The sequence below is a fragment of the Nothoprocta perdicaria genome, unplaced genomic scaffold, assembly GCF_003342845.1.
Source record: "Nothoprocta perdicaria isolate Ctin4 unplaced genomic scaffold, notPer1 scaffold_332, whole genome shotgun sequence".
Lineage (NCBI taxonomy): Eukaryota > Metazoa > Chordata > Aves > Tinamiformes > Tinamidae > Nothoprocta > Nothoprocta perdicaria.
In genome coordinates, this window is record NW_020455569.1 from 160,696 (window position 1) to 182,004 (window position 21,309).

The following is a 21,309-nucleotide window of genomic DNA, read 5'->3' on the forward strand; positions in this document are numbered from 1 at the left end:
CGGCAGAGGTTACGGCGAGGAGCAGAGCGATCGGGTTTCGGGGAGGCGCGGAGGGGCCGTGCCGGCGGCGGCGCTCCCGGCYGCGTCCTGCCCCGCTCCCGCGGCGCGCTTGGCACACCTGCCCGGGCACGCCAGGCCTTAACTCTTCCCTGCCTTGCCCGATGCCCCGCCGACCCTCAGCGGGTGCTTTTCTCCAGGCTAAAACAGCGGCCGCTTCTCCTTGCAGCCCRCGCTCCCGCTCCGCGGGTGCCACCAAGGCGCCCGCTCCGCTGGAGGTGAGTTGCTCCGCGGATGGACGCGGGTGCGGGACCCTTCCCAAGCCGTGATGCAAACCCCAGCTTTCAAACGCAGGTGCTTGAGCGCGGAGCTTTGGGCCGCCCTTGGGCACTCCTGCGGCTCGGACAGGGGCTTCCCGGCTGCGGCGGCCGCACGTGCGTTGCTGCACGCTGGCATCGTCGAGAGGCTCCGGCTACCTTTTCTTAACGGAGCGCCGCATTCTTGGGAGGTGAGGTCAGAGCCGGAGCAGGCGGAACCAAGGGATATCTGGAAAGTCGATGCGCTGCAGGCGCTGCCACGTGCGCCGTGTCGCTCCGGRGTGGCACCGGGGCCCGTGTCCCCTCCGCTCCGTGAGCAGGAGCGGCAGGTAGAGCGGGRACCCTGGGCTGGGACGGGCCAGGATGGTGCCCAACGGGAACTGCTGCTAGGGGTGAACAGGACCCGGTTTCCAGGTGATTCCTCACGCCTCCTGCCTGCCCCATGGGAGCCTGAACCTGGGCTCTGCTGAGCAGTTAGGGGGCCCAAAGCTGGCCCCGGGTGTGATGTGCAGCAGAGCGCACGGGAGACAGTGTGGCCGCGGTGGCGGGCGGCGCTGCCCTGGCCTGGCTGGAGCGGGGATCSGGGGCTGGAGCCCCTCGCTGATCCCGGGAATGCCTTTGAAGGCGGCGAGCTGGCTCACAGCGCCAGCTGTGCAAACAGCAGTCTGGAGCAGAGCTGCCGGCTCAGTCACCCATTCCCTGTCGGGGAGATACAGACGCGCGGGCTTCCCTGCAGGCAGCGATCCCAAGGAAACCCCTCATGGCGGGAGGATGTCCTGGCGGAGGGGGCGGGATGTGGCAGCCCGCGGCTCCATCCCCGTCCTGCCCATGCATCCCTGGGGATGGGAGATGCTCCCCCAGGCCATCTTCACCCTCTGGAGAAGAAGGAAAAAAGCCATTATCCGTGCAGAGGTTTCCAGGGAAAACTGGTCCAGTCCGCAGGGCACAAGGATCTCCCAGCCGGGCTGCGGGCCAGCCCCTTGTCCACTCACCTCCCCGATCTCCTTAGCGCTTTGCGGGACAGCCCGTGCCCTGCCGCCGAGCCAAAACTTGACCCTTGCACTGCTTTCCGAGCGCTGCCCGTAAATACTGTTAAACAACCCAAACAAAGGCTCCGATTCTATCAGCACCCCGTGGCGGGGAGGGAGAGACGGGGCCCAATGAGGTTTATCCGGAGCGCTCGTTCCGGGGGCGAGCTCAGTCCTTCCTTCCCTCTTGGAGCTCAGATAAAGGCCGGGACCTTCGTGGCGACGGCGACTTGGGTTTGGATCCTCCCGTCCCTCTCTTCCCAGCGGGGCTGGAAAGGAGGAGCCCATGGAAGGCAACGGCTCTGCGGGCGCGCGCAGCTCCCTGACGGATCAGGACTTTGCCGACGCCGACCTCGTCTCGGACTGGTACATCTATGAAAGCGTGGAGCCGGCCGCGCCGCAGGACGAGTGAGTGTCCCTGGGGAGTTAATGGAGCTGGAGCCATCACGGGGACCCGTGTCCTTGCTGTCGCTCTGGGGCACATTGCCTTGGGGAAGGGCAACACTTCTTGGTGGCTCTGAAGCCCCCCAAGGGTTTGCCATGCGGAGAAGATGGTTTGGGCTCCCACGTGTCCGGTGTGGGAGCTGGGGGAATCGCCTGCCCTCTTGCATGTCCTTGTGGATGTCTGCTGGGGCCTGAGCTGGCAGCGTGTGCTGGTCTCGCAGAGARGGGCTGAGATGCCAGCCTGGACATCTGGGGACAGCGGTGCTGGGGACAGGGGCTGCTCCGAGACCCTCAGCAGATTTTCTCCCCCCAGAACTGGGCTGGACATCCTCCATCTGGCACAATCCTTTGCTTGCTCTGCTCCTTCCTCCCTGTATCAGCGACTCTGGGGATTTTTTGAAGGTGGTTCCTGCAAGACCATCACCATTGCTAGGACAGAGGTGCCTCCAGGCCCATCTGCAAGGGCCTATTGTCCCTCTGTTGACTTAGCTGTCCTGGGTAGCTCCTACCCCCTTTAACCAGCTGATACCTAATCCTGAGTGAGGGCAGGAGCAGATCCCAGAGGGGACCAGCCCAGCTATTGCCCAAGGGCTGTTGCTGGTCCTTAATCTTCTGGGTTGCAAAACAGCCCTGGAAATCTTGCCCAGCTCAGGGGAGTCCTCCCTGGTGAGTGGCTCCAGCGCCATGGCCATCACCACCCATGGGACCCTTGCACACGAGCAGGGCCRAGGTCTCCTCCCGGCCTTGCAGCAAGCCGTGGGTGGCCCGTGTGGCCTGCAGTGGGTGCGYTGGTTGCCACCACGATCCCCAGGCTCTGCCGCATGCAGTGCAGATGAGCAAGCAAGCAGCAAAGCGAGTTGCAAGTGCCCGTGGGAGGCAATTTTGCAGGCTGGTACCACCRAGAAGGTAGAGGTGGCTTCTTTACTCTCCATTCTCCCGGGGAGTCCAGCGTGGGCGCCCGCCTGCAGCCCCTACGTGCGGGGCTGCACGGAGCCGGGGGATTGCGCTCCGTTATCACCCTGACCTCGCCATAAACGCTGTCCCAGGACAGTGACTTCATCCACCCCCGTCCCTGGCGGTCACCGGCTGCTCCTGGACGCCTTGGTGCTGCTCAGGGTGAAGCCGTCCGCTCTCCCGCTGCAGGATCCGGCCGCGTGTGGGCCTGCAGAATTATCCCATAAAACTGTTTTCTGTCATCACCGACTCCCACAGTGGGTGTTTTGGCCCCTTCTCATCTTGCCGTGCAAATCCAAGCCAATCCTCCCACGACATCGAGTCGAAAGGAACAACTCCCCTTCCCGCGCCTTGGCTCTTCGGGATTCAATGTGAGCATCCGTTTATTTTGTGTCTTCTAGCATGTTTCCCAGTGCCATCCCGGACTGCGACCCCACCATTTCCCCCAGGCTCTATCACACCTGCATGGCGCCCGTCTCCGTAAGTACCCGAGCCAGGATGTGGGGTGTCACCCCGGGCATCCCCACGCTCGGGTKCACCCACCCGGCTGACAGGGTGACACCTCCCCGTCCGTGCAGATGTAAACATGGGTGCAGAGCCCCAGCCTGGGTCCTCGCCCGGACCTCCTTCCCCTTGGCGTCCCCGCTGCTCCCTCATCCCCKTTTCCCCCTTCCCGCAGCTGGCCGTGCTCCTCGGCTTGTCCCTGCTGCTGAAGCGCAAGCGCCTCTACCCGGGCTGCTGGAGCGGCGTGCCGGGACTGCTGAGGTACCCCGGGTTCCCCCGCGCGCCCGTGTGCCCGGCCGCCGCGGCGCGCGGGGCTCAGAGCCCTCTCTTGCAGCCCGGCCAGTTTCCTGGAGGAGGACGGTGAGCGGGGGCTGGTGGCCGCCGTCTTCGGCATCCTCTTCTCCTCCCTGTGTGTGCTGGTGCTGGACGCTGACCCCCTGCCTCTCGTCGCCGCCTCGTCCCAGCACCACCGGGGTAAGAAGGGGGACGGGGCTGGTTTAAGCCACATCCTTTCATGGGCTTGGCCCACCAGGGTCCATCTTTGGGTGTCATCCTCCATCTCGCARCCCATGCACGTTACTTTGCCCACCCTGATGTGACCTGAGGGCTCTTCCTTCTTTCCCCCGCTCCGTTTTCCTTGCTCCCGTCTGGTCTAGAGTACTGGAAGATCCTGGCTCTGCTCTACTACCCGGCCTTCTATTACCCGCTGGCCGCCTGTGCCACGACCAGGCACCGAGCCGGCTACGTCGTAGGTTGTCTGCTCTCCTGGTGCCACTGCGTGGTCCACATCTGGCAGAAGGTGGATTGTCCCCAGTCGCCCAAGGTACCTGTCCCCTTCCCTGGTGCTCCCCGTGGTCCTCGAGGGGGCTGTGGTTGGTGGGACCTGTGTCTTGGAGGGGGCGTTTTGCCTCTTGCCATTGAGGACTCACTGGAGGGAGGCTTGGAGAGGTGGCCGCCTTGGAGGGGTGGTCCTGCTGTAACCACTCTCCCTCTCCCCAGATATATAGGTACTACTCCACGCTCTCTTACATCCCACTCATCATCTGCCTCGTGGTCTTAAGCCTTTGGTACCCAGCCCTGCTGCTCCGGAGCTTCACGGGCCAGGAGGAATCTTCGGAAAAGGAGGTAAGATCCTTGGGCACCCTTGCAGATCCACGGGGGAAGCCTCCGTGTCCCCGGCTGTCCCGGCGAGCAGTTTGCAGCTCTGTTTATCTTGCTGGCTTTGAAGCAGGGGAAAATCCACCTTGGGAGTAAAGTCCTTAGCACAAGAGGCTTAGGCATCAATGCGTCCCATTGAGGCCGGCTCTGGGAGCGCGGGTTTCCCAGGCGGCTGCAGGGAGGCAGCGCTAATCCGGAGCCCTTCGGAAATGCTGGGCTTTGCTGGGAGACGCGGAGGAGAAACCCACTTCAAAACAGCCCCGTCAGGCCCGGTGTGGACTGAAGTGACCCCGGGTGTTTGCATTAAGCTGCCGGAGGGAAATGAGCTTTTTTGGGGCTTTTTTTTTCCCTTGGCCATGACATTGGGCACTGGTGATGCTGGTTTGGGGCATTGCTGTTTGTGGGAGTAAAGCAGATTTTTTTTTCTCGGAGCATAACTCGCRCCAGGGAGGAATGGCTGGGAACAGGAGTGCAAGGGTGGGATGGAAATGGGGGAAGCAGCATCCAAAATGGGGGGCCCCAAGGCAGAGTCACCTCTCCCTGCAGCCCCCAGTGTCCCCTGCTCGACTCGGGCAATTCATTGCTGCTTTCCTTAAGGTYACGGGCAAAAGCTACTGCAAGAAGTATCTCCAGGCTCTGCTGTCCAAACAGTCCAGGAAGGGCAGGTAAGGACAGCACCTTCCCGCTGAATGCCTGGAAGGGAGACGGGGAACCAAARTTGCCCTAGAATGCAGCATTTTCACCCCTAGTTTGCACCATGTGCCCATGCTGCCCATGCTGTCTGCAGTGGGGACAGATGGTCCCCTGTGTATTGTGTCCCCGCTGTGTCCCGGACGTGCTTTTCACCCTCTCTGTTCCCCCGCAGCTCCTGCAAGCTGGACGAGAGCTGCTGGTYGAGGGTGCGCGCGTATCTGCGCTCCTACATCTACACTCCGCAGCAAGGTGGGCAGCGGGCACGGCCGGGGCACGTGCATCCTCCCATCCCGCGCTCCCCATGGGACACGGAGCCCATCAGCACAGGGACGAGCCTGTGGCGATGGGAGCAATCGGGAAGCGCAACCGGGACTGGGGGCTGTAAATCCTGAGGGGGATGCACGAGCCCACGTGTGTGCCCGCAGGTTTCCGCATCCCGCTGAAGCTCGTCCTGTCGCTGACCACGGCCGTGATCGCAGTGTACCAGGTGACTGTCACTGCTCCGGAGCGGCATCCCTGCACGTCGCTGTCCCCGTCCCCAGGCGCCGCTCACTCGGGATCCCTCGCAGGTCGCCCTGCTGCTCCTGGTGGCCGTGGTGCCCACGCTGCAGATCGTGCGCGCGGGCATGACCAAGGACGTGGTGGTGCTGCTGGTCCAGTTCGGCCTCGTGCCCTCGGAGAACCCCGGCGGCATCCCCGGTGACATGGAGACRGAGCTCGGCACCGTCAAGCACTACCTGTGGTCGCTGGAAGGTGGGTGGCCCTGCTTGCTCCCCTCCGGAGCTGCAACTCTCTTTCCATCCCCTTTCCCAAATAACAGGGGGCCTGCTGTGTTGCTCAGCTCAAGGCATCCTCTATATTTTGGTGGCCCAATGGGAATGCTCTTTGCAAGCCCTATGACCCYGTCATGCCTCAGTTTCCCCACTCATACATACAGCCTGGGCCAGCYGACTTTCTCCCAGCTGGACCCATCGGGATGCACTTCCCAACCCCTCGCAGGCTGCATTGGAAGGCCAGGGAGTTAAAATCCATCTGCTTCCATGCCAGGCTGGCCTGTGAGGACTTGCAAGGCGAGCGCGCGAGGCTGGACACGCGCCAGGCACCGGCAAGCGACGTCCCCGTGCCAGGAGCCGGGGCCACAGCTGCCACCATTGGGGACAGCTTTGATATGTGCAGGAATTGAGCAGATGGCCCCTCGTCTCCCGAGCCCCGCACGGAGCCGCGCGGGGCGCTGGGATAATCGCGAGCTCTGCTCGGGATGGGGACGGGTTTGCCCGTATTGCTGAGGGGTAGGAAGGGAAACTGAGGCATGGCGCAGCTCCGTCGCTGGATATGTCCATGCACGTGTGTCATGGACACACACAAGCCACCCCGTGCCGACGCCAGCCCTCTCCCCACGCGCAGCGTGTTACATCTGCTCGCTGGTGCTCTGCTGCCTGCTGACGCTGGCCATGCTGATGAGGACGCTGGTGATGCACAGGTAGGGAGCCCATGTCCCTGCTCCGCCGCCCGAGCCGGGCATCCCTCCCGCTTCCCACTCCTGCTTCCCAGCCCCACGCCACCGGCACGGAGCCCGGCCGCAGCCGCCCTCCCTTTCCACAGGAACAACCTGCGGGCTCTGTACCAAGGGGCCGTGCTGGACGTCTTCTACAAAGCCCACATCCTGCGCCCGTCCCGGCACGCCGTCGTCTGCTGGATGAGCTTTGCTGGCTTCCAGACTGCCTTTGCCTGCTTGGGTAGGTGTACGGGTGGCCTCAGGCCCCTTTCTGCCCCATTTTGTGGTCCTTATTCCGCTCYTGTCCTTGGGGGAGAACAGAGGTCCCCGCACTGGGACAACTGGTGTGGGTGGCATCAGCGGCAGGCAAGAAGGGAGAGCTCAGGGCGGCTTTTGTTCCTTTCTCCCAAGCGCAGCCTGGTCTCCCTCGGGGAAAACCACGGCGAGCACCAAATGGTTGGGAGAGAAAGGAATAATAATAATAAWAAAAAAGTCATTTTGGCTCCAGCCCAATTATTTTGATGTGAGAAGCTGTCACAGCATCTTGCGGCCTGTCTGTCTCCTGCGGGCTCAGGCAGGATGTGTGGGGTGTCCCTTGCTGCACACATGGTGTGTCCCCCAAGCCTGGTCCCTGGCTCCAGAAAGGGGTGGTCTGCTCACGCAGGGCCACAAGAAATTAGAGGGATTTGAATCCCCTCCATGTTTTCCCACCCAGTGGTGCAAGGATCATAGGGACATCCCTCTGAGCAGCATGTGCTGTGATTTACGTGCCGTTCTGGACCGCCTCAGCTCTCCAAGGCCACCAAGGGGCATTGTGCTCTCGCCTCCACAGCAGTGTCAAGCTGAGGGGTTCAGCGAGGAGACCGCAGAGAGCCGAGGCCACCAGCTCTGCACAAGGGCCCTATTTTGCAGGGTGTGAGAGCAGGCGCCGCTGGCAGCTCCTCGCCTGCCTTTGCCAGCGAGGAGCAGGTTGGRTTTTTTCCTTTCTGCCACCCTGTATTTGGGCTTTCCCTGCCAAAGCCGGGTCCGTCGCACACGGAGGGGCTGGCAGCCAGATGCCGCGAATCCCACTCCCGTTTCGAACTCTATTTTTCAAGTCATTACYGCAAAGCACTTGAGCTGAATGAACGAGCCGTGCGCTGCCCGGCCTCCGACGGCTCCCGTCGCAGAGCCGGCCAAATGAACTGCAGCCGCCGCCGGTCTCCGTGTTGATTTATGATTAGGAATCGTGGCTTGGGATGATTTTTATGATGGGAAAWCGGAGCTGCGGCCCCCAGAGATGGCTCTTCTCTGTAGGGCTAATGCAGTGCGTGATAAGAAAGGCTGAGCTCCTAATTAAACTGCTTGCAAAGAATTAGGCGTGCAGCGGGGAGGTAGGTAAGGATCTTGCAGGCTTTTCATGGGATTACAATGAAAGGCATGCTGGAAAGCGAACATGGATTTAGGGAATAAGAACGAGGTGGGGAGGTGACTCTTGTCCTTTTGCAAGGCTGCTTGGGGACACCAAGCGAACAGGTAGCTCAGCTGACAAGTGACTGTGTGGCCAAATCCTGCTGAAAATGCATCAAGATTTGCCATCTTCAGTCACCTTCAGAAGGAGGAAGAACTGTAACTCTGGCCTCCTTTTTGGTCTGAAACGTGATGATTTCTTCCGCTTCTCCTTGCCTTCCTGCACGATGACCTCCCCTCTGTGTCTCCCTCAAAGGTCTCCTCATCCAGCAAGTGATTTTCTTCATCTGCCTGGTGGCTTTCACCTTCTTCTTTGTCATCCCGCTCCAGTCGGGCACAAACATGTACCTCTTCAAGGTCCTTCAGAACATGTGGTGAGTGTCCATCTGTTCTCAGAGGAGAGGCAGGAGGAGCTGGAGACCTTCTGTAGGCACCTCGCCTGGTGCAGGAGCCCCGGGAACATCTCCTGTCCATGAACAGGCCATAGTGTGACCTGCCCCTCTGACAAGTTTGGGGCTTCTCTGTTAAGGAAAGCTGTTGAAGTCTCTTGTTGGAGGCTGCTGGCACCTGGTTGGTGTTTCCTGCCTGGGAACTTTTTGGTTTCCAACCCGCCTCTTCCCTCCTGGCCAGGCCCTTTTGGCTGACCCTCATCATCGCTGTGATTGCGCAAAATCTGGCAGCTCACTACCAATTCCTGGAGCAGCATCCCCTGCGGAAAGAGCTGACCAACAGGTACGGGCATGTGGAGGCCTTCTGGGAAGCAGAGGGACATCAGAGTCCCCTCCTGATGCCCAGGGAACCCTGCAAGGGGGTTAATGTGTAGCTCAGATGTTTTGTCTTGCTCTTTGCAGTGTCTGGTTTGTGGGATGGGGACAGGAGACAGCCTGCAACCCAAACCAGGTTTGGGTTTGTTAGGGGCTTTGCTCCCAGAGATGATTCTTTGGTGGCTGTGGGTAAGGCCGTGGTCCATATGTAGCCTTGCTCTTGCTCTGGGGCTGGAGCAAGCAAGATCTCTGTCCCCTCCATCCTCCTCCTCTTCTATCCACAGACGAGCCCTCTACATTGTCACCTTCTTGCTCTTCCCCATCAATGTGCTCGTGGGCGTCCTGGCCGGGCTCTGGAGGATGATCATCTCTGCCCTGTACAACGCCATCCACTTCTGCCAGCTGGACATCAGCCTCCTGAACCGCGGCGTGGAAACCTTCGACCCAGGTAGGGGCTGGACCCCAGCCCCGAACCTGTGGCCAGCATGTGGGGTGCCCCACTGAGGTCCTCCTCCTGCCACCGAGCTCCCATGAGTGTCTGCATCTCCGGGTGCTGTAGCTCCATGAGCAAGGGGCACTTTGAGCCCTTGAGCTTGGAAGGGGCTGGGGCAATGGGAGCAGATGGGGCTTCCTCATGCCCACTCATTCCCGTTTTTCCATCTATCCCTGAGGGTGGGTGACCCCCATCTCCAAGAGCGATGGTCCTGCTGTCATCCCCGGTMCCCTCCCTGGGCATCCTGCACGCTCAGCACCTTGTGGATGGACAGGACCTGCTGCCACGCTGGAGGGCAGCAGGTCCTTGCGGGAGGCAGCTCAGCCCTTCCCCTGCTCCTGCCTCCAGCCTCTGGAAGCGGAGCGGGGCTCCCTGCAGGGAGAGGGGGCGGAGGGAGCGCGGGGGAGCATTAAGTGGGACAGGGCCCGTGCGGTCCCCGCTCCGGGGCGATGCTGACCCCGCTCCATGCGCTCCCGTGCGCCGCGTTCCCGCAGGCTACCGCGCTTACTGCCACTATCTGAAAATCGAGGTCAGCCAGTCGCACCCGGTGATGCAGGCGTTCTGCTCGCTGCTGCTGCAGCCAGCGAGGGCCCAGGGCCRCCGGGGGCTCAGCCCCTCCAGTGTGGAAGAGGGTAAGTGCCCGTGTGCTCCCGTGGTGCCAGCACCGAGGCATYGGTGTGTTGGTGCCACTTCCAAGCTGCCGTGGCCCCTGCCCCATTCTTCAGTGGGCCGAATGGTCCCGCTTGGCAGGACAGGACACTGAGACGCCCTTGTCCCCTTGCCCTGCCAGGCATCCAGCTGATGCAGACGGCGAAGACGCCGGCGAGCGGAGCACGCTGGCGGCAGAGCCGGGCGCGCTGGGCGCTGGCCTACACGCTGCTGCACAACCCGGCGCTGGCCGCGTGCCGCAAAGCCGCCCTGCTCGACCCCGCGCCCAACGGCACCCAGCTGAGCCCGCCCTGAGCCCCGCGACGCACCCCTGCCCCCTGCGTGTGCTCCTGTCCCCTCCCTGCACCCACCGGCTCCCCCTCGGTGCCGGTGGGAACCCCGGGCACCTCCTCAGCCCCTGCCCCGRCGTCCAGCCCCCATCCGCGCTGAGCCACTGCCGGCGCTGGGGTGGCCGCGTAGCCCAGGCAGATGGGCCACCYGGGCCCCGTTCCGGGTTCGGGAAGGGCGGCAAGGAAAGAGGGAGGCRGGGGGTGCGTGTGTTTTTCTGGACATGGAGGGATCCCCAACCAAACCAAGCACGAGGAGCTTGCTCTTGTTCCCGGCTTTCCCCTCCGGGCTCTGCTTGGGCACCRTGCCGAGCCCTCCGCCTGCTCTGCTCTGTGCTGCGAGGCTGCARAGCCCTCGGTTTCTCTCTCCCCATAACATTTGCTGTCTAATCTGCCCTAAACCAGGATGTTTTCTCCCCTCAGCTCCCCATGTCGCTTATAGCACCCCATTGTGTTGCTTAAAATGAGAGGCTCCCCCAGAGCAGGAAGCCTCCGAGCGAGTTAGAAGCAGTAGAACAGACTTTAGCCCTTCCTTGGGTGTACCAAGCTGGAGGAGAATAGTAAATAATAAATAATATACCTCATTCCTACCCCACAAGACTCTCTGGGTCCTTCCCCGGGGATGCCTGATCGTGGGGATGAGCGGGATGGGGGTCCCTGGGGCAGTCCCAGGGGTCGCTTGCTCTGCTGGGCTGCTTGCAGCCCATCCTTCAGCACAAGTATCTGCCTCTCTGCCCCTCGCCGGCCCTCGAGGCTCCGGCACTTTGGAGGAGGCCTCGGCAGTGCCCGAAACGTCCCGCAGCTCCGCACCGGGGTGGAGCTGGATTTCTGCATCTGTTGACGCAGCGGCGCGACCTTCCCTGCACCGTCTGGGCGGGCGCCGGGCTGGACCGAGGCTGGGGACGAGAGCCCTGCGGGGGACAGCGGGAGGTGGCTCCTTCTCCCCGCGTTTCCTCTGCCCCATCAGCTGCTCTCAGCCATGCCGGGGTCTCGCTGACCCTTTGCGAGCATCCTCGGTGCGGCCGCGGGACGGCTGCTGCCCGAGGCTGGCTCTGTCCGGGTCGTGCATCTCCCAGCGTTCGTGTCTGGGTTTGTTTTTTTCACACTTTCTGCCTGTAATGGGAAAAATATGTAGCCGCCCGCTTGCATCAAAGCCTCTCCTAGGAGGAAGGGCCRGGGCTGCCTCCCTTCCCCCTGGGTGCCTCACGGCCGAGCAAATTGCGGGGGTGAGACCCGTCCCCCAGGCTAAGGAGGTCTGGGAGGACAGGACAGCAGAGAGGCAGCTTGCACCGGATTGTTTAAAAAGGGTATTTATTGTGCTTGGTGCATGGCTGCGGCGCGTGGCTTTGGCTACAAGGCGGTGCTGGCGGCTGCAATCTCTGCAGATCCATCCTGCAGGATACAGGGGATCCAGAGCCCTTCCCTTTGGGAGAGCAGGGCTGGCAATGGAGAAGCTCGGAACTTCCCCCCGGGATGCACAGCATATCCATCCTGTGCAGGATGCTGAAGTGCGACAGGGACTTGTGGCTGCAGTGCGATGGGGCTGCTCGACCCTGCGGGCTCCAGCCCAGCAAGGGTGCGGACGCGCTGGATGCTCCAAGGATCCAGCCAGCAGGAGCCGCTTGGACTCCTGCAGGGATGAAAGCAGTGGAAAAGCTCCCGCCGCTCCGCAAGAGGAGCCCGCTCCGTGCCCGTGGCCGGGTGCAACAGGCACTTGCTGCTCCCCGGTGTGCGCAGCACCGACGGGCACCCGGAGCCACAAGCCCGCCGCCCCCGGGCCCCGCACCGGGGCTGCTTCCCCAGCCTCAGCCGGGCTCTTGTGCTCGTCGTGCTCTGCACAGGGCTGGTAGCAGGGCGGCAAGCGCGTGGCTAGYGAAGCGAGCAGGTGGCTGGCCATCTGGCTCCCAGCTGGGCTCCGCTCCCCGCTTCCCCTGCGTGCGGCGGGGGGACAAGAGCTTCCCAGCGAGCCCAGCCCCGACTGACGCCTAACGAAGGCTCAAAACAACAGCCCCGAGCTCGGGGCTCCATCCCGTTTGCCTCCGGGCCTCCTGTGCTTCCCAGAAGCTCAGCAAACGCATGGCACTATGTGAAGATAGAGGATGCAGAAGGAGAGGGCGGCCCCGGGGCGCTGCTTCCTACTCCTCTCCTCAGCGACACAGAGCGAGGCCCAAAGTCAGCAGGAGGGTCCCCAGGCACGTTTGGGGCACCGCTCCGGCCCGGCTCTTGGACTCCCTCGGCGCGTGGTAAACAATCACCAGCTTCTCTCCGGCACCGGAGGGATCCAAGTCGTCTCCCTTGTAGCAGCTCCGGCCGCCCAGGTGACTGGCCTGGGGGGCGTTTCGGAGCAGGTCATCGGCTGGGTTCTCCGAGCCAGCCAAGGCCACGTTGACCGAGACCTCCCGCGTGCCCACATCGTTGACGGCGAGGCACGTGTAGATGCCCTCGTCTTCCTTGCTGAAGTTGGGGATGGCCATGGTGCCGTTCTTGAAGATGAGGAAGCGCTCTTGGCTCTGCTTGGCACGCCGCAGGAGCAGGACGTTCCTGTCCCGCGCCACGTTGGGCCCGCTGATCTCGGTGCTGCGGCTGGACGTCTGGATCTTCCACCTGATCTCCGGCAAGGGGCTGCCAGCCACGCTGCAGTGCAGCGTGAGCGTGAGGCCATCATACATGACGGTGTTGTCCAGGTTGGAGAGGTAGGTGAGCTGCACCGACGGGGCGACGCAGAAGTGGTCGGGGATGTCGGTCACGGCCCTCCCTTTGAGCCTGCTGGGAGCCGCGCACAGGATGGAGCCCCCTTTGGCGATGGAGACGGAGGTGTTCTCCGTCCACTTCTTCAACCAGAAGACCTTGCAGGAGCAGTTGAAGGGATTGTTGAAGATCTGCAGCTGGGACAAGGAGGGCAGGAGGTCGAAAGTGCCCTCAGCCAGGGTGGTGAGCTCGTTGTCGTTGAGCCACAGCGAGCGCAGCTCCTTCAGCGAGTGGAAGGCCCCCCGCGGCAGCCCGGCCAGGCGGTTGTTGTTCATCTTGAGGATCTGCAGGCCGCTGAGGTTGCGAAGGTCCTTCCAGGGGAAATCCACCATCTTGTTGTGGCTGAGGTCCAGGTTCTTCAAATGCACCAGGCGCGCGAAGGCGCCCGCCTCAACGGTGCTGATCTGGTTGTAGCCCAGCCACAGCGACTGCACGTCGGGCACCTCGGAGAAGGACGTCTCCCGGAGCGAGCCGATCCTGTTGGCCGACAGGGTGAGGATGGTCACGTTGGGCGAGAGCCCCGCGGGCACCTCCTGCAGCTCCCTGTAGGCGCATTCGGCCAAGAGGCGCCCGTTCTTCTTGACGGAGCACACGCAGCTCCGGGGGCAGGCCAGGCTGGAGGCCAGCAGGGCAGCGAGGCCCACGCAGCAGAGCAGCGGAGTCATCCTTGCGCCTGCAAACAGAGGCACGGAGGGCAATGAACGGGACGCGGCTGCGGGGCCAGCCGAGTCGGGGATTTGCTTCTCCTTGCCAAGCAATAACAGGAAACAGCAAAGGGCCGAAGCGTCCATGTGCTTATCCACAGAAATTCAGCTGGTGTGGTAAGAGGGCTATTTAAAATATTCCTTAATCTGAGCAAGGCATTTCCACACAACGGTCTAAGCCTTCACATACCTCCGTGAGAAGAGCTGGCCAAAAAACTTCCCACTAAAATGTTTCTTTTCCCCACTAGAAAAAGTCGCTTCATTGCAGAAATGTCCCCAACGTGGGACATTTCCCCAGGTAAACATCCTGCTCCTGGAGGCCACCCCACTCCAGGTTCAAGAGGGAGAGGGTTCTCTCTGCCTGAACTCCTGCTTCACCGTTCATACCCTTTCTAACTAAAATCCATCCAGACAGAGCATCAGAACACTCTCCGGAGCAGCCTCCGTTCTCCTTCCCCCAGCTCTCACCCTTTCAGGCTTTTCAACACATTTTCAAACCTCAAATCAAACCAGCAGCTCCCATTTTTCCATGGAAAAAAAAGAAAAACACACACACACACACACACAAAAAAAAAAAAAAAAAAAAAAAAAAAAAAAAAAAACACCCTAAAAAGGCCTTTTTTTTTTTTTTTTTCTCTCAGCAAGAGAGACTGGGGTCCCTTTAGGGCTAAAGGTTTCTGGCTCCAGCTCTGCGCTAACTCCTCCCTGCCCTGCGGGGGCCGTGCCCCTGCGTGCCCCTCGCCGCGGGCACCGTGTCTGCAGGCTGTATGGTGGCTGCGTCCCATGGCGCGGCGCTGAGCGAGCCCCGCGCTGGCAGCGCGACCCCTTTGTCTTTGTCTCAAGTTTTGCCGCCTCTTCCCTTCCCCGGCCCTGTCATTTGGAGCAGGAGGGGGCAGATTTCGGTGGCAGGGAAGGCCCTGGATGCCAAGCCCTGCCCGGGGGAGGTAGCGGGGGTGAGGGGGGGGATGCAGAGCTGCAGTTGCAAAAGCTGCCCGGGGGTGGGATGCGGAGGGCCCCATCCTGCTCCTGTGGGCCCCGCGAGGCGAGACGAGACCCGCGTGGGGTTCAGGGGCTGGGGGAGGAACCCAAAGCGCTCCTGGCGCTGGAGGAGCCCCGCAGCGAGAGCAAGAGGGCGGTTTTCAAAGCCTCGAGGCCCATCCCCGGCCTTCCCGGTCCCGGACCTCCCGCCCGCCTCCCGCACTCCCGRGCTGCTCCCCTCGGTACCGGGGAGCTCCGTGGGGCCGGGTTCCCTCCCCGCCGCGGGCGCCGGGGCGGCGCAAGCCCCGGCGGCCGCTTCGGCGCATACCAGAGCCGTGAATAACCGGCCCTCCCCGTTACCCCGCCGGCTCCCCCGCGCCCGGACCCCGCGCCCTTCACCGGCAGCTCCCYGCGGGACGGCGGCCCCGGCTCCTTCCCCGCGCGGCTGCGGCCGCTGCAGCGAGCGCCGAGGCGGCCGCGCTGCAGGCACCGGGACTCGGCGGAGCCGCGGCCCGCGCCGGACTTCTCCTCCCCCTCGCCGTCCCCCGGGCCCTTTTGTTTTCCATGGCACCGACCCACGGCAGCTCGCGCCTTCCCAGGGCCTGTGAAAAATTCGCCGGGAAAAATAACTGCGGGCCTTTTCTCCTCCCAGTTTGAGCTGCTGCTGGAGCCGAGCGGCTGCTGGTCCCGCTCTGCACCCTGTGTGTTTCTCTGCTCTGTCCTGGACAGACAGGATGCCGAGCGCAGCACCCCAGCTCTCCGCGTCCCTGCAACCAAACCAAGCCTGAGTGCCAAGGGGACCCTGCCCATCTCGTCTCCTCCTCGCAGGGCACATCTCGGAACCCTAGGGACTGAGGATGAGCAGCTTGTCATGGGAGAGGATGAGATGGGTCTCCGGTGAGTTGCCCCTCAAGGACTATGTGTCTCAGCGAGCACCACTGCAGGGGAGGTCMGGGCAGGGTGGGGAGCAGGGACGTGGTAGCTTCCCATCTGGATGTTCTGTGGATGAGGACGATCACTAACCCGGATCGTGAAGACCCAGCTATTAGTGGAGGGACCAATAAGCTCAGTGGCAATTCAGCGCTGCCCTTTTCCAAGCTGAAAGACACCAGGAAAGCCAACAGGGATGGCCTRGAGATGATGGTTCATGTCAGCACCCGTCAGGAGCAGGGCTCCCAGGCCTCCTGTGGAAGGTGACCACGTCGGCCGCTTTGGATCTGCAAGGTGGGAAAGCTCAGCCAGAGCAAAGCGCCGTTTGGGGAGAGCCAGCGCCGCTCGCCGTGTTCACGCGGCTGCTGACGCAACTGTCACCGAGGCCAGGCTGCGAACAGACTTGGGGTTAAAAATAGTCGCTGTGGGAAGGAGAAGGGGGTTATTTTGAATTGAGATCCCTCCATCGACCGTGTTTGAAGCTCAGCTTCGCCATGGGGCTGGCGGGAGACAAGCAGCCAGGAGCAGGAATTTTCTGATCCACCCTTGAGATGATGCTATGGCAGCATAAACTCATGGAGCTGGGATCAATACCAGCTCTGCAAGATCCAGAGGGGGCCGAGGCTTTGACAGGGCCAGTACGGGGTTGCTCCCTATCCTCCCTTTTTCCTGCTGCCCTGTATCACGGGGCTACATTGCAGCAATCCTGCTAGTCACTCCGCAGGCATTGGCAGTGGGGCCAAGGGCAGGGAGGATTGTGGAGGATGCCTGGGACACTGCTCGGATTCAGGCCACCCCAGCAGGCAGATCCCACCCATGCTGAAGGGTTAATGCCTTAGAAAGGGGCTGCGGCCACGTGTTAACCCTTTCCAAGCAGTGCGTGCAGCCACAGGAGTGCACCGGGATGCAGAGCTGCATCCCTATTCCCTTCCCCTGCCCTGGGCTGTGTGGGCACTAATTAGGGAGCTCCTGAAGAGGAGCAAATCTCTGAGTAATCCAGCACGGGTAGGCATCTCATCAGAGTGACATTCCCCGTAGATACATTAGGCAGACAATCTATTACTCCCTAATTAAATGGAGGCAGAAAAAAAAAATTATTGTTCTTTTTCTATGCCTTGCATGTTTCCAAGTGCAAAACTCAATTAAAGTGTATGTGCAGGAGGGGATTTGGCTGCAGYGGGGCTCTCCATTCAGCCTGGGCTTTTAGCGGGCAGGCAAACACCCGGGYTGTGGCGGCAGCGCCGGGGCTGGGGTGGGTCTCAGTGGGCACCCCCCACCCTCCGCCTCCCCACTGCCAACCTTCTTTGTCTGCCTTTCCTTCCATAGCAGGAAGATGCGGAGGCAGCAGAGGCTGCACTACAGATGGAAAAGCCGCTCTCGGAAGGATGGGAAGGAGCCTGCTCTCCGGGGAGGGTGCTTGCGTTCTGGAGGGGCGGATCTGTGGGTCACTCTACGTGGGACATCCTCAGAGTCCCCCTTAAACAGAGGCAACGGAGTTTGCAAAGGCGAGGTCCCGATCGGGCATCCCGAGCTGCAGCCCCGTGGAGCAGGACAGCACCGGGAATGCATCCGTATCCGTGCTTGCATACGGGCAACAGGCGTCTGTGCGTGGGCAGGAGAGCGTGAGCGTGTGCACAGGTGGCGTAGGTGCCTCCGGCGTGTCTGTGCACATATAGTGAGCATATAGTGAGTATCCTTATGCTGTGCATGTAGACACAGAGCGCTTATGTGAGGAGCACGTATGAACTGTGAATCGCATGCACCCACGTATAGCACAAGCATATTTACAAAATTATGTGTGTGCTTATGCAGTGTGTAGTGCATGCATTTGAGCGTAGCAAGAGTGCACAGTGTGTAGGTATGTAAAATATATATTTGACTTATTACATTTCCTGCTGGAAATTCTGTATATATATATATATATATATATAAATATTCTGTATACTATATATATGTGTATATTCTGTATATATATGTATATATTCTGCATATATATGTGTAAATGTCTAAAGCATGTGTGTATATAGAGTGTGTGAGAGTACATATGCTTGCACACAAATGCATAAATATACTGTGTGTGTGCCCAGGGTATGCACTCATACATCCATATGTACATATAGATATTTAGAGCACGTAAATCTCCCTTGCATATGCAACCCTCCCTTGCTCGCAGCCGTAGTGCTTGTCCCCTCTGTCACCTCCTGGCTCCATGGGGCCCCCCCACCGGTCCCCCCACAGACAAGCGAAGACCCAGCTCCACTTTCAATCCCTTTTATTGACTCTTTCACAGACAGAAGCGCGTAGAAAAAAAAATAAATAAATAAAAAAGGAAAGAAAAAAGAAAAACGACCGAGGTTTTCTCGTTGGCTCCGGGGCTCCTCCGGAGCAGGGGGCGCGGGGAGGGGGTCATGGCCCCCGGCCCCTGCCGCCCGCGGGCACCAAGACACATCTACGGACCAGACACTTCCTACAGCGCTACTCTACAGCCAAGACACGGGGGGAGCCGGCGCCGCGCGGCCTCCCGCGGCCGGGCACCGCGGAGCCGTCGGGGGCGACGGGGTGGAGCGGGATGGGGGAGGCGGGAATTGTCCGTCCCCGCGGTCCTCAGAGGCGGGGACGGCGCTGGGAGCACCGGGGACCGCGCCGGGAGCGCCGGGGACCGCGCCGGGAGCGCCGGGGATCGCGCCGGGGACCGCGCCGGGAGCGCCGGATGGTGCCGAGGAGCACCGGATCGCGCCGGGGAGCACCGGGGACCCTCGGGAGCACCGGGGACCCACGGGAGCGGCGGAGAGCGCGCCGGGAGCACCGGGGATCGCGCCGGGAGCTCCGGGGATCGCGCCGGGAGCGGCCGGCAGCCACGGGAGCAGCCGGGACCGCGGCGGGCGCACCGGGAACCTGCCGGGGCACTGTGGGGTCCACACCGGGGCACGACCGGCACTCACCGAGTGACGGCAGGCGGGGACCAAGGGGCCCCGGGGACCGGCCGGGGCTGCGCCGGGGGCGGCGCGGAGCGGCGGGGTCCGCGGTGCGSCAGGGCCGCTCGTTTTCCAAAAAAAAGGGATGGGGACTTATTTATTATTTTTTTTTTTAAMGCAYYTTTTCTCTTTTTTTTTTTTCGTTCTTTTCCTTCAGGAGGAAAAAGAAAATATGGAGAGGAAAGGGGATGAAGGCCGGCGGGTGGGGGGAATCGTTGCAAGGCTGCAGCGAACCCGAGAGGGAATTGCGGCTGTGCGCAGCCCCCCAGAGCAGGGCGAAGCCAAAGGAAAACGAAATCGTGGGAGAAACGGAGCAGCCCGAGACAGGCAGCCCCGAGCAAGGTCCCCTGTGTGGTTGCCGAGCGGTCACCGAAGCTCTGACGGATAAGGGAGGAGGAGGAGGGACGCACGGGTGTCACTTAGGAATTTTCATTCTTTCTTTTTTTTTTTTTTTTTTTTTTTCTCCTCTCGAGGAAAGAAGGGAGAGAGGGAGGGAGCAAGGAAGGGAGGGAGGCTCAGCGGGCTGGCTGCCGGTAGTTACCGTTGATCTCCTGCGAGATGGTCACGGCCTCGGCGCCCAGCGGCAGCTTGTCGCTGTACTCGGAGCGGATCTCGAACTCCTCGCCGTTGGCTTTGGACTGCGACTCCGCTATGGAGCCGGCTGCCACGCTCTCATCTCGCTCCAGCTCTGCAGCCCCTTCGGTTTCTCTCCTCCTCCTCCTCCTCCCTCCTTCATCGTCGTCCTCCTCCTCATCTTCCTCCTCCTCAATGTCCCCTTCACCCACCTCGCTGGGATTGTAGTTCTTCTCAGACTCCAGGTAGGAGATGCGGGGGTCGAAGTCGGCAGCCATGTGCTTCTCCATCTGATCCGGGTTCTGAGCTTTCATGATGAGCTTGTAGGTCTTCCCTTGGTACTTGGAGAGGAGATGGCAGCATGTGGCTCCCATCAGGGGTAGAGTGGCCAGGAGCAGCAAGAAGATGCTCACGACGACAATGATGATGAGCGAGGGGATCTCTTTCTTGGTGGTGAAGACCACTTGGACCTGGCAGTCCTCCCCCAGGTAGGTGAGACACACAGAGTAGTTGGTGCCAGGGTTCAAGCCCTGGAACCAGTAGGAGTTCACTCCTTCCTCAATCTTGGACCACTGCACCACTGCGTGGCCCTGGCTGCTCTCCTGGCACAGGTAGAGCATTCTCAGGTGGACCTTCTCGGGCTGCATGTAGGTGGGTGTGAGCTGCACGCGGGCATCGCGCTCYGACACATCCAAGGCAATCACACCAAGGTCAAAGGTGTGCTGCTTGAAGTCACCACTCTGGTTGAAGGCATGGTTGGAGATGTATTTGCTGGCTTGTGTGGAGCCGCATTTCTTCTCAAAGGGAGGAAGCTGGAAGGGCACTTGTCCCCCCACAGACTCCGTCCCAGCTGCTGAGGATGAGTGGTTCTGACGGGTGGGACTGAGAGGTTTGCTCCTCTCGTCTGGCATGAGCACGCTGTTCTTTGCTCCCTTGGCCCCAGGTTTCCTGTCACCAGGCTGTGCTTTGCCACCTGTGGGATCCCTCCCGGGCTGCAGCGGGTACTTCTGGGTCCCAGCCACAGCCACGTTGACTGAGGTCTGGTTGCTCCCCATTTCATTGGTGGCCAGGCATGTGTAGGTGCCTTCCTCCCGCTTGCTCAGGTGAGGAATCACCAGGGTGCCATTCTTGAAGACCAGGAAGCGCTCGAGGTCTTGCTTGGAGAGATCATTTCCAGTGCTTTCCTTTGGGCTCCCTTTGATCTCCAGGGCTTGGCTGGAGGTGCGGATCTTCCAGCTCACTTCAGGCGGGGGACTGCCCGTCACGGCACAGTGCAGGGTCAGGGTGAAACCATCAAAGAGCTCTGTGGTGTCCAGGTTGGGGAAGTAGGTGAGCTGCACAGAGGGCGACGTGCACTGCACGTCCGGAGTTTTCCCCACCGGCACCCCTCGGAGCTGCTCGGGGAGGTTGCAAGTGATGGAGTCCTTCTCTGGGATGGAGATGAGTGTGCTGTCCATCCACTTCTTCAGCCACTGGAGCTTGCAGGAGCAGTCAAAGGGGTTGTTGTAGATCTGCAGGTGGGAGAGGGAGCTAAGGGAGTCAAAGATGCCCTCCGCGAGGCCAGTGAACTTGTTGTTATTGATGCGCAGGGACCGCAGGTCCTTGAGGGTGTGGAAGGCGCCCTGGGGCACCTGGGCCATGTGGTTATTGTTCATCTTGAGGAGCTGGAGGGCACTGAGGTTGTAGAGGTCCTGCCAGGGGAAGTCCACGATCTGGTTGTGACTGATGTCGAGGTTCTTCAGCTGCACGAGGATGGCGAAGGTGCCGGGCTCGATGGCGCGGATGTCGTTGTGCGCCAGCCAGAGGGAGGTGACCTGGGTCACCTCCACGAAGGAGCGCCGCTGCAGCGAGGCGATCTTGTTGGCCGACAGGCTGAGGGTGGTCACGTTGGAGGGCAGCCCGGTGGGCACCACCTGGAGATCCTTGTAGGCGCAGTCGGCGAACTGGTGGGCGTACTTGTCCACGCAGGCGCAGGGCTCCGGGCACGCCCGGGCCAGGCCCAGCAGGGCCGCTAGCCACAGGCTCTGCAGCGGGGCCATCTCCCTCCTGATGGCCAAGATGGGCACTCTGAGGTGACAGCGAGGGCGGTGGCCGCCCGCCCGCCCGCCCA

The 21,309-nt window shown here is 61.4% G+C and overlaps 3 protein-coding genes across 3 annotated transcripts; 1 reads left to right on the forward strand and 2 right to left on the reverse strand.

The window, feature by feature from the left end:
• The first annotated feature begins 1,628 nt into the window (after nucleotides 1–1,628).
• Nucleotides 1,629–10,259, forward strand: STRA6 (stimulated by retinoic acid 6). Its single transcript, XM_026043644.1, has 17 exons — nucleotides 1,629–1,750; nucleotides 3,142–3,220; nucleotides 3,420–3,505; nucleotides 3,579–3,718; nucleotides 3,901–4,067; nucleotides 4,244–4,369; nucleotides 5,000–5,067; nucleotides 5,268–5,344; nucleotides 5,521–5,582; nucleotides 5,665–5,848; nucleotides 6,500–6,575; nucleotides 6,698–6,831; nucleotides 8,296–8,413; nucleotides 8,670–8,771; nucleotides 9,088–9,251; nucleotides 9,791–9,928; nucleotides 10,087–10,259. Exons 1-17 carry the CDS (start codon nucleotides 1,629–1,631, stop codon nucleotides 10,257–10,259), a joined length of 2,016 nt encoding a protein of 671 aa, XP_025899429.1.
• Nucleotides 10,260–12,349: 2,090 nt separating this feature from the next.
• On the reverse strand, nucleotides 12,350–13,711 carry ISLR (immunoglobulin superfamily containing leucine rich repeat). Its single transcript, XM_026043635.1, has one exon. The coding sequence runs from the start codon at nucleotides 13,702–13,704 to the stop codon at nucleotides 12,439–12,441; it is 1,266 nt and encodes a 421-aa protein (XP_025899420.1). The 5' UTR covers nucleotides 13,705–13,711; the 3' UTR covers nucleotides 12,350–12,438.
• A 5,402-nt stretch (nucleotides 13,712–19,113) lies between these two features.
• On the reverse strand, nucleotides 19,114–21,243 carry LOC112951031 (immunoglobulin superfamily containing leucine-rich repeat protein 2-like). The gene has a single exon (XM_026043655.1). It carries the CDS (start codon nucleotides 21,236–21,238, stop codon nucleotides 19,142–19,144), a length of 2,097 nt encoding a protein of 698 aa, XP_025899440.1. The 5' UTR covers nucleotides 21,239–21,243; the 3' UTR covers nucleotides 19,114–19,141.
• Between the last annotated feature and the right edge of the window lie 66 nt (nucleotides 21,244–21,309).